At 44.0% G+C, this 12,593-nt stretch overlaps 1 protein-coding gene across 5 annotated transcripts in view; it reads right to left on the bottom strand.

Moving 5' to 3' along the window:
* The window catches only part of PLXNA3 (plexin A3), a 74,684-nt gene that overhangs the window by 35,937 nt on the left and 26,154 nt on the right, over nt 1–12,593 (bottom strand). For all 5 annotated transcript variants that reach the window (XM_034434155.3, XM_087888628.1, XM_087888629.1 and 2 more), the window contains 2 exons: nt 7,552–7,666; nt 5,393–5,593 (listed from right to left, as the gene is read on the bottom strand). In XM_034434155.3, coding sequence (XP_034290046.2) covers nt 5,393–5,593; nt 7,552–7,666 — 316 coding nt within the window. The remainder of the gene's footprint in view (nt 1–5,392; nt 5,594–7,551; nt 7,667–12,593) is intronic.

The following is a 12,593-nucleotide window of genomic DNA, read 5'->3' as shown; positions in this document are numbered from 1 at the left end:
GCTCAGCAATTGATTTGGAAACAATCTGGTAGTGGGGCAGTTGCTTCCTGAAAACGCTTGGGTGAAGTATCTCTTAAGCTTTCTTCTAAACGTAGGCATTATAGACTCAACCATATTTCCCTTGGAAGGAAGTTCCAAAATAGGAATACCACCCCAGAGGAGACCACAAGCAAGAGTTTTCCAGCTAAACTTAGACTAACTTTCTTCAATTAGCTGCCTATCAGATATGCTCAGGCTTTACCCAAAATTATAAGATAGACAGCCAGACTAACCACTGCTCTCGTCTTCTTTGAGCCCTTAGTTCATGTCAGTGGAGTAGTGAAGCTCTTAGTCTATCATAGGGATCCCCAACCCAGGTCCGTGGACTGGCACCAGCTCTCAGCGTGCCAGAAACCGGGCTGCACAAACAAGGGAAGCCTCATCCATGGGATGCAGGCAGCATGCGAAACTATGCCCCCTCCCATCTGTGGAAAAACTTCATGGAACCGGTCCCTGGTGCCCAAAAGGTTGGGGGCCACTGGTCTATTGGCTAAGTTAAGAGCCAATATTTAAGAAGTGGAACCTTCAACAGTAGAGTCCTTAGTCTACTTAATTAGTGGTCTTCGAACTTGAAAGAATATTGTTGGGTCAAGTATAATCCAATCTCCTTCATCCAGGCAGAAGCAATAATAAAGTCCAAGGAGGAAACTTCAACAGTCAACTGTACAATATGGGTAAATATAGAAGTCCAGGTAGTCCTCCACTTACAACCACAATTGGGCCTGGAATCTCAGTCGTTAACTGAAGCAGTCATTAAGCAAGACACCACATGTGTCACTTCACTTAATAACCACAATCCTGGCTCTCTCAATTCAGAATGGGACGACTCGTCGCAACCAGCTCGCCATGGCCAATTTGCCATGGCCAACTCATCATAGCCAATATTGCCACAGGAGAATTCAGCATGGGATAACTCACTGTGGGACAATTCAATTTAATTATTTAAAATAATTTAAAATTTATTTTAATTTTTGTCATTCACATTTTATTTTGTCTCTCCCTTGGCATCCTTTCTTTAATGATTCTATCTGACTATTTGTTTGATATTAGTGTAACTCTTCTTCTGCATAAGTTGTTCCGTGGTGAAGTGGTCATGGCCAGCTGTTCCACAGCTAGTTAGCAACAGCAAATTGGCTGTGGTGAGTTGATCGACTATATGGGTTTTGAGCAGAGTGCTGGGGAGAAGGCCTGGGCCTCCTAGGCATGATGGGGTAGAGAGAGGGCCCAGGCCTCTCACCATACCCTGGAGATCAGGGCTATCTCTCCGTCCCAATGGGGAAAATGATTATGAGAACAATGACATGCACTAGCATTTTCACCAGATTTGAGGTCCATTCCTCTAATGGCTCCAGTACTTGCTTAGCAAACACACTGCTTTGGAAGACTCAGAAAGTTGGCATTCACTAATTTTCCCATCCAGAGGAGTGGGAGACAATGACATTCACTAAAACGCCAGTGAATGCCAGGATTCTAAAAGGCTCAGGATGCTGGTATTTGCTAGAATTTTAGTGAACGTCATTGTCTCCCACCTCTCTGGATGGGAAAATGCTAGCGACCGCCTGAGTTTTGAAAGTCTCGGAACCCTGGCATTTGGTAGTGATTTTGCCAGATTTGAAGTCTGTTCCACCATTACGCAGAAGGATTTCACCAGTGTACATGGAGGAAGGGGAAATATCTTGGTACCCTGGGGGAATGGACCTCAAATCCAACATCCCCTCCACTTGCAACTTTCTCCGCCAACTTCCCCATTGAGTTTCTGGGGAAGTCAGCAGAGAAGACTGCAAATGGAGATCACACCATCAAAATGAACTTGGCAACCAGTTTTAAATGTGAACCTGCAAGAGGAGGAGTGGCAGAACCTGAGGGCGGAGTTAAAAGAGGGATCAGCCTAGAATTCCTAAGTAGCCACAAGCAAACTAAGTCCACCTTCCCTTAAATTCTGTTGACCCTTATCTAACCCCAAGCAGGTGTTAATAGTTGAAAAAAATATTGTGCGTAGGCGTGATTAGCAATAAATCAGTTTAATTAGACCTTCATGTGTCGACCTGATCTTTCATGCCTGATAGAACCAGTTTCCAAGTGGTCAAAATTCACTCATGTGATAGTGGTGGGCAGGGCAACATTTTACAGCCATAAATGCGTTACGGGCTATAAAGCACCACGAGACCATCATGACTGGTTGTAGGTCGCAAGCTACCTGTAGCTACTATGTTTTGAATTCCAGGATATGATATGGTGCTTGTGATGGCTGTAGATAGCAAGAGATGTTTGGCAGCTGAAAAAACAAGAAGGCTAGATGCCATGAAGAAGGAACAAACATGGAGAAGAACCATGTCAAACTCAACAATGTTTAGAGCTGTTCTTAGTCCTGTTGCTCTTGGGCTGTGACCTGAATAATTTCAACCTCATTTACAATCTGAAAGATTAATAATCAAAAGAAGAGGATGTAATACTGGTTTGGACAGCAGAGGGCAATCTCACTGAAGAATCTGATGAAGAATCAGATTACAATAGTGCAGTTTTAGTAAAGATGAAAAACAGAGCAGGGCCAGGGCGATTCAAGGCTTTTTACTCCTAGCTAATCTAATTTTAATAATCATTGTTCAGATCAGATCTCTGCCATTAGGGTGGGGGGGGGAGGGAATTATGGAAGTACAAGACCACAACTCCTAAAATTCAAAGTTGCCATACCACTGGGATGTATCTGGGAATTCATACGGAGGTCAAAAGGAGACTTCCCTTTCATTTTTTGTCTCTAGCATCTGAAATCATATGCAAAAAGAACAGATCAAGGCTTTGCTACTCCAGCAACTCGAATCTCACAGGGACCAGCCTGACGCCTACAAGGATAACGAGAAATAACCTTGGGCTGTGCTGGCCCCCATATTCAATAGCATGCAGCCTCTGAACATGGGTAATTCCATGAAAACACGATGATTAATGGCCATTGGTAAATGCACAGACACAAGCTTTTTTGAATCTGCTTTAAAGCCATCTAAGTGATTGGCCTTCACCACCATTTTGTGGCAATAAAATTCATCAGTGAGCACACTGGGCAAAGAGGCATGTCCTTCAGCATGCCTCAAATCTCATGCCCATCCATTTAATTGGATGGGCCATAATTCTAGCATGACGTGAGAGGGGTAAAAACTTTTTCTCTCCCCCCCTCCCCATTTTCCCCCACATCCAATTGTATTAGTTGGTCTCAAACACAATATTACATGAGAGAGAAAAGGAAGGCTGTAAATTCTCTTGACAGACATTTTAAATATATATATATATAAATATATATATAAATATATATATATATATATATATATATATATATATATATATATATATATATATATATATATATATATATATTCTCCTACTAATAGGTCTCTTAATTTAAGAATAGGCAACATGCAGCCCTTCAGATGGGGAATCATGAGAGATTACATGTACTATAAAATCTGGAGGGCTTCATGTCTACTTCAATTTCATCTATCATTTAATTTTCATTTCTAAATATCTTCTAGATATGAGAAGACAAGAACATAGCATTTGGATAATTCAACAGTTATTGCGGTACTATTAATCTTCTGTCCCTTTCAATCTTCTTAATGCCGAAATGTTTTTTTTTTTACCACTGCTAACAACAAATTGACAAATGCAATTAACTTGCCCCATTATGATCTTGTCCTAAGATAGTTGTGAGAATGAAAAAAAGGGTTATGATGAAGGCACGTCTAATTCAAAATTTTGTTCCAATAGAGTTGAACCAGATGCTTCTGCAACACAATGGTACTTTGTGCCATTTCCTCCGGCAACTTGACAGCTTCTGCTTTTTACTGGAAATAACATCCAGCTGCAGGTAGTTCTCAGCTTACAATCACTCATTTAGTGAAGTTACAACAGCACTGAAAAAAGTGACTTACAATTGGTCCTTGCACTTCTGCATGACTGTCATAGCATCCCCACAGTCACCTGGCCAAAATTTAGTTGCCTGACAACCAATATGTATTTAGGGCAGTGTCCTGAGGTCATGGGGTAGCCATTTGCAACCTTCCCAGCTGGCTTCCAACCACGAAGTCAACAGGGGAAGCCAGATTCGCTTAATGACTGCATAATTAAATTAACGACAGTAATTTGCTTAACAACCATGGCAAAGAAGTTCCTAAAAATAGGGAGTGACTCATTTAACAACTCTTGCTTAGCAACAGAAATTCTGGTCCCAGCTGTGATCGTAAGTTGAGGTCTATCTGTATAGCCACTGAAGCTTTAGTCTCATTAAGCAAGAATACAATACAGAGCATTAGTATCACCCACAGTATTTTTGTACAAGTAGTAAGGCCACATGCAGACCTCCCAATGCCCTTTGTGTGGTCTTAAGAGCTAGCAAGGCAAAAGTTCCATTTTCTCATCCACAAACAAGAGCTCTGAGACATTGACAAGCAACAAAAATAGAGGTTCCCATTTGGGGTGAAAAAATGGCTTCTTCTTTGATCCAGTTAGACCAGAAGTCTTCAAACTTGGCAGCTTTAAGCCTTGTGGACTTCAACTCCCAGAATTCTCCAGCCAGCTATGCTATACTGGCCGGAGAATTCTAGGAGTTGAAGTCCACAAGTCTTAAAGCTGCCAAGTTTGAAGACCTCTGAGTTAGATTGTAATTAATTCCAGTCTGCATTTAGTTACGTTCAGCATCAGCACATAGTGCATTCAACCAAGGTTTAACATGGTGCTAGGTACTTATGTAGGTAAGCATGAGCTGCAGACTGATTTGACAACTCTCTGCATTCTGTTTTTCCAATTAGGCAAAAGGAACATTATCCTGGAAAATATGGCTAGAAAATGAGTAGATAAAGAAAACAAACTAAAAGTTGCAAGGGTCAGGGAAGCAGGGAACTTCAGTTAAAAAAAAACCCAGCTTATTTTAATCTAGTGATGTGGTAACTCATTTATGGAACCATACAGGACTTTACTACTGAGGGTACCAAATATTTTAATGAATTCTTACATTAAAAAAAACTGTAATCTAGGTCAGTATTCCCTTAATACACATAAACAACTAGTAGATCTAAGCAAGTCCATGGCTCAAACTGAATCCAACACTGCAACCACTGTGTTACTACGCACTACGATGAGCTTACAAATTCTGATGGCTGCCCTTAATATACCCAAGTAACACTACAGATGTTCAAGAAAGTTTAAAAAATTAGTAATTCATAGGCAAGTTGAAACAAAAGGAAGATTTGTTAGCACCTGCAGAAAGCTGAGACGCTGTATTGTTTTCAGGAAGTTCTGAGTCTTCCTGGTTGCAGAATAGTAGTAAGAGGGATACAAATAGGGCTATAAAAGATGTGATTCTCACCGAGGTATTCTGGCACTGTACACTGCTGGAGTTGAAGCGTACAGCTGGCACCCGCTGTTGGCGACCTTGGATTCCCAAGACACATTCGTAATTCTTCTGGCCCGACTGAGGTTGTGGAAGGTTCTTGGCACGCAGTGTAATGGGTTGTAACACTCCCACAGGAATCAAGATCTCCCCACCAGGAAGGAGCTCTGGGCAGCCCTGGTGCAAAGGAAAAGATTCAAGCCATGTGCTCAGAAACCTGAAAGCTTTGGCAAGTGCTGTTTGCAGGCAGGCGTGTGTTTGTTTATGACAGGAATATTCTCAAGGCAGGATTGCAAAGGGCAATAGTTCTAAACCCAAACTGAGGCTGGCACTGCTTTCAAAGTAGCCGTAAAGGGAACACGAAACACTTTTTCTAAAAAAAAAAACCAACAGTCTGATCCTACCCATGCTTACCAGAAGTACATTGACTAAAGTGATATTGCTTTTCTTTTCTTTTTTTTTTTTTTAGGACTGTCATTTGGGTTCCTGTGTGAAGACACCTATAATCATTCTTGGGGATAGGAAACAAGTCGCTCCCTCCTGGGGGCTGAGGTTCCTTCTCCCCCAGGGAGAAACAGCTGCCTAACCTTTCATATCCCAACAGCTCCACAGTGAACAAGGGTAAAGCCCAGGAGTCTGGCTCCCGGCTCCTCCTTTGCCTGTGGTGACCGCCTGAGAGAGATGGAGATGAAAGAGCCTGCTGGGCGCTCAGAGTTTCCATGGAAACCAGAGTCTGGTTAATTGCTCCTTGGTACCAAAGGAAAGGTAGGGCGGGGGAGGCCTGCTGGGCTGGCTGCTCTGTTTACGGGGCTAGCAAAGACACAGGGTGGCCATGACGCTGGCAAGCAATACAGGAAACGTAGTCCTGACCTGGAGAACAATTAAACCCCGGGTGCAACTTCCTATGGAAGCTTAAGACAATGGGGTCAAGACAAAAGGCCCGGTCTGTGGGAAGAGGAGCCTGGAAGCGCCAAGCAATTTTCTCTTCTAGCTCTTTCATTCTTTAAAGTCTAGACTGAAAACAAAGTCCACACAGGCTGATCTAGAAGTCCCGAGCACAACAGTTTTGCCAGCACTCCCTAACCTAAGAGTCACAGGCAACATTTCACTTCCCAGAGCCTCAAAGCCTGCTGTCCAGCCTCCTCCCACTCCAACCACCACATCCAACCGCAAACGCTGGCCCCTCTAAGGGAGCTGCTATCAATTACCTACCCACAACGAGCCCCGGGCGTCTCTAGGTCTATTGATCCCGCTGCCTGGGCCAGACGATTGATCACGAGCCACTGGCCCCATTACCAGCAAACACTCTGGCCTCCCCCATATCGATCCAGCCTCCCACCCAAATAAAGGCACTTTAGTACTATTATCATTTCCCCATGCTGTTGATCTGCCACCTGCTGACTCTTTTCTGATTGCTTGGGATTCCCTGGTCTGAGATTCCTTCTATACAAGGCCTGTGGGGGACGCTACGCATAAGGGTAAACTTAAATATGTGACTTCCAGAAGCCTTTCCTTTTCAGTCTGCTGGTGGAACCAAGTTTCTAAAACTCATTGTTATGAAAAGATATTGTGATGTTGCCAGAGCTGGAAGACAGAGTTTTAAAGGAAAGAGAGAACTGCATCTTGAATGTTCCCTTCTTGTGATTCTTATTTCTTGTCAAACCCTCCATTTGTGCTTTTTCTCCCTTTTTACCCTATACCGTTCTCAGCAAAGCAATTTGAGCTCTGCAGAGGGTCAAAATATTGCAGTTAAATGTATTCATGCAGTTGCACAACTTGCATTAACATGGAAATGGAATCATGGCTCCCAAATGTTCGCTCCAATGCTGGAAGAGCAGGCTATGAAATACTACAGCTATTTCTGCTGTTATGCAGAAACAGGGAGCTCTTGAAAATGCAAGGAAGGAAGTTGAGCTGGGAAGAGGAGTAGATTCAAAGCACATGGGGAAATCTCTCTCCCGAACTCCCTCTGCCCTGCAGGTCAGCAGCGGGAATAAAATTGCCATTGATTTCCCCAGTGGTGAAGGTTTCACAAACAAAAGATGAAAAGGCACAGGGTGTTCATGTCCAAAAATCATCCTAATGGCTGGCAGGAAGCTCTCTCGAGATGGTAGCACTCCAGTGGCCTTTCTTACCTCAGCAGTGTTGACTCGGCCCTCTAGGAAGAAGCACTTGGCCACATTGTGGGTGCACGTATGCCTGTATTTACACCAGTGGCACGGATAGTGGCTGCTGACACAGGACAAGCACCTGTAGAACGAGGAAAATTAAAAAAAAAAAGAAAACAGGAAAGGGGGAAAGAATGCATGTCCTGATCTACAGATGTCAATTCTCTCTCCTCTTGTTTCCTTCACCTTTATTCCTCTGAAGGTTTTGTTCTGCTTAAGGATATGAAACTCGTGGGAAGGAAACAGAGGAAGTGAAACACTGATTGAATCAGATCTTCAAATCTTGTCCAACCTATCTGCTTACTGTGGAGACAAGGCCCAGAGGGAGGCAAACCTAAACTACTGACTAGCTCAGAGGTGGGTTTCACCAGGTTCTGACCAGTTCTGGAGAACCGGTAGTGGAAATTCTGAGTAGTTCAGAGAACCAGTAGTAAAAATTCTGACTGGCCCTGCCCCCATCTCTTCTCTGCCCCCCAAGTCTCAGCTAATTGGGAGGAAATGGAGATTTTGCGGTATCCTTCCCCTGGAGTGGGGTGGGAATGGAGATTTTACAGTATCCTTTCCCTGCCACACCCACCAAGCCACACCCACCAAGCCATGCCACGCCACGCCCACCAAGCCACACCCACAGAACCGGTAATAAAAAATGTTGAAACCCACCACTGGACTAGCTGGTGTAAGCTAGGAGAGCCCCAAAACTGAGAGGAAGGTGTGTGGCATTTCCTACTTTACATAACAGTGAGGGAAAAGTACAGCATGCTCTGAGGCGGAAACACAGGGCAGCAAATCTGGAAGGGTGCAGATACATCAGAACTTGTTTCCAATAAGAAGAATATAAGGCTGGCTCAAGCAGTCATGGCCTGTGGCTTGAAAAAGGCCTTGCCATCAACTCATCTAGGTTGCAAGTCCTAGTAAAAAAAAAATGTTCCCAAGTCCAGTCACCTTTAGGACTGGGTCAGGCCTTCAACACTGATGAATCTAGAAATCTTTTGCCTCTTCTTCCAAATTTCCCCTAAGGAAATAGATGGGATTGCAATCTCCAGGGGCAAGGACTTAATTGATTAATTGTTTATATGTCTAAGGCCTCCCAATTCATCAACAACTCCGAGTGGTGCAAAACCTCAAGTCAGACAGAAATGTAAGATGGCTGTCCAGGGGAACAAATACCCACTAAATGCCTCTAAAGAATTTTTCACAGAAGCAGCAGCCCACTTTCCATCCCAGATGAAAGTCAGGGGGAAACATCAGATCAAAACACGCATAAAGCAGGACAGAGTCGGGACTCTTCAAATCTCTAGGGCAAGGTTTCACAACCTTGGCGTTGTTAAGATATGTGGACTTCAACTCTGGGAAACACTACTCTAAGAGAATTCTGTTCCAGAAGATGGGCTCAACAGAGAAGGCAGATTTCCTAGATTTCCTATCAGATATAATATATATATCTAAATGTCCTATCAGATGACATTGATTAATGGAAGGGACCCAGAGCATGCTGATTCTGTCTGAGCTTATGGGATGGGCAGAAATAATGGGAGAGTGAACTCCTCAAATAAATAATATCTTTGTCATGCAGGACTTTGTAGATGACACTTAGCATCTTGAATTGCACTTGGAAGCCTACTACTGTAATAATCAGTGCAGCATGCAGAGCAAAGTTGTTACGCAGATGTACTGTGACACACTCATAATTGCTTATTCCACCATGTTCTGCACCAGCTAAAGGTTATAAGTGGTTTTCAAGGTCAGTTGCATGTACATCAAGGGTGAAATTCAGCAGGTTCTGGAGAACCGGTAGCGGAAATTTTGAGTAGTTCGGAAAACTGGCAAATACTACCTCTGGCTGGCCCCAGAGTGGGATGGGAATGGAGATTTTGTAATATCCTTCCCCTGGAGTGGGGTGGGAATGGAGATTTTGTAATATCCTTCCCCTGGAGTGGGGTGGGAATGGAGATTTTGCAATATCCTTCCCCTGCCACGCCCACCAAGCCACACCACGCCCACCAAGCCACATCATGCCCACCAAGCCATGCCCACAGAACCGGTAGTTTAAAAATTTGAATTCCACCACTGATGTACAGGGCACTGCAAAGTCCACACATAAATTGACCAAGTGACAATGGCAAGGTGCTCCAGGTCCAAGAATAGGTACAATTAATAGATGAGATGAATCTGTGTGAAAGTCTTCTTGACTACAGTTGCCATCTTCCTTCTCAATCTGCAAGTCCAGGAGAACCCCCAAACTACATACTAGTTCTAACTGGGGAAGTGAACCCCTTTCAAAGTTAAAAATAGGAACTCTTCAGGCCGGGATGGTCCATGAACCCATTAGCACTCAGAATTGCTAGGGTCAAGCTTAAATCCATTCCTCCCCATCTGGACCTTAAGAGCCTCCGGGCACCGAGACAAGATCTTCAACAGCATCATTTAGTTGACTAAGACTTGAGAACCAGCTGGCTATCATCACACACTGATAACTGACCCATGTCAACAAATGACTCACACAGTGACTTCATATAGTTATGAACAGGAAGGATGTGGCACTCTACAAATCAAGAGGTTTCAGCCTCTCTTTTCCAGGCAATACTTATTGGAACCATCCAAGAGAAAGGCAAACAACCACAACATCAACAGTCATTGGCTTCATTCAAGACAGTGATGACTCTGCATATAGATGGGAGGCTGAACAAATGGCCCTGGGATATAGCCATATAACAATCTGGAGCTGAACATGCTTAAAACTGTAGAGGTAGGAGTGGATTTTAGGCAGTGGTGGGATTCAAATAATTTAATAATGGGTTCTCTGCCCTAATGATTTGCTGGGTGGGAGTGGCTGGGTGGTCATGTGACTGGGTAGGCGTGGCCAACTCAACATCACTCATCACACCAAGCCCTGCCTCCCAGCCACTCTCCCTTTCCCCAGGCCTTGGGCCTATACGCAACACCTCCAGAAATGAAAGGGTTAACCAACCCTCAGTTTCCTGGTGCAAATCCAGTGGTGGGATTCAGCCAGTTCGCACCACTTCGGGAGAACCGGTTGTTAACTTTCTGAGCAATTTGGCAAACTGGTTGTTGGAAGAAATCATTAGGGCAGAGAACCGGTTGTTAAATTACTTGAATCCCACCACTGTGCAAATCCCACCCCCCACCCCAGTGAAAGGATGGGGAGAGACCAGCAAAGCATTCTGCTCCCATCACCAAGGAAAGTAAGACATTGGAGGCTAAGTTTATTAAAAAGCAATATATTGTGTCATAACAGCCAACATTTCACACCTGAGATGGCAGAGGCAATAAATCCCATTGACTCCTCAGAAGCAATTTACAATTAAAGCCCATTTGCACCCCAAAAATAATAAATAAATAGCAGAAGGAGAAGGATTGACAATATTTGTGTGCAGGCAATTCTGAAAGAGTCTAAGATAAAGCTGGATTAACCCCTTCCTTCCTTCCTCCCTCCCTTCCTTCATTTTTCAGCCTGTTTTTCAGCCATTTTCCATTGTTTTTCGGGTGAAAAATGGCCCAGAAAATGGCCTGAAAATGGCAGAAAAAGGAAGGAAGGAAGGAAGGAAGGAAGGAAGGAAGGAAGGAAGGAAGGAAGGAAGGGGTTAATTCAGCTTTAGCTTAGTCTCTTTCATGGCCCAGAAAATGGCCCAGAAAACGGCCTGAAAAATGGGTGGGGGCGGGGGGCCAGCCAGTGGTGGGATTAACTGGTTTGCTGAACTGGGCAGAATTTTAACAACTGGTTCGCCTGAACCAGTCCAAACCGGTTGAAGCCCACCTCTGATTTTAGGAGGAGCCCTCCTATTTTACCTCCTCTTACTGTATTTGACAGCATGATATCAGCAGTAGAGTCCTTCAAGTCCTTCAGGACTTGAAATGGATGCTTAATATTCGAACCATCATTAAAAAGGCACAACAAAGAATGTTTTTCCTGCTTTAACTCAGCACCTAAAATGGCTTATTCTGAGATTTATTCAGACTGCCCCAGGAGCTGTTGATACGGTTTTATAGAGGAATTACTGAATCTGTTATTTGTAGTTCTATAACTATTCGGTTTGCTACAGCAACCAAATAGGACAGTCAGAGTCCAACTACAAATGATTTTATCTTTCAGATACCTGAAATATTTCTCCCAGTGGCCCTGGAAATGTTTTTCTTGATCATCCCTTCCCAGCAGAGAACAGGTCGTTCTGAAAAGGGCCACTGCTCAGCTATTTGTGAACACAGTAAGAGTGGAAAAATAGTTATATTTTGTGGCTCTTTTTTATTACTATGACATAGTCCCTAATATGGTCTCTTAGTCATGTGCAATCAGATTCATTCTTCATCTTCCTCAAATGGCATTCTAAGCCTCTCTTCTGCCATTTTAACTCCTAGTTCCCTGGAAAATAATTCTCATCTGTCCTAGCATGTGGCCACCTGCATTAATTAGGTCCTGACTCTTGAATATTCTGGGTCAGATCCATGGTTGTGTGGAATGAACTCCCAAGCCATCTCCAACTCAAATTAGATTAAAATCTCCCAGAACTAGCTCTCCACTGCTAATTCCACAGCTCAGGCAGAGATGTCATGGTACAGCACAGAGGCCAATACAGCAACAAGAAACTTCGCTGTTTTCTAGTGCCCAACTTCAACTCCAGGGTCTTACATCTGGTTATCTGCAGCAATTTGCTGCTGAAAGTCAGTAGGGTTCCAGGATGACAACTGCCACCTTTAGAGCGCTCCATGGCATCGGACCGGGGTATCTACGAGACCGCCTTCTGCTACCAATAGCCTCTCACCGACCAGTACGCTCCCATAGAGAGGGGCTCCTCAGGGTGCCGTCGGCCAAACAGTGTCGACTGGCGGCCCCCAGGGGGAGAGCCTTCTCTGTGGGGGCACCTACCATCTGGAACGAGCTCCCCCCAGAGATATGGAAGATCCCGGACCTGCGCACGTTTCGCCGTGCTCTCAAAACTTTTCTATTTCAGCAAGCTGGCCTGGCCTAACTCCCCTCTTTTAAATTTTTTAAA

This window comes from Pantherophis guttatus, chromosome 2 (genome assembly GCF_059756535.1).
Source record: "Pantherophis guttatus breed Tessera chromosome 2, ASM5975653v1, whole genome shotgun sequence".
NCBI lineage: Eukaryota > Metazoa > Chordata > Lepidosauria > Squamata > Colubridae > Pantherophis > Pantherophis guttatus.
This window is presented reverse-complemented; position numbering and strand designations above follow the sequence as displayed.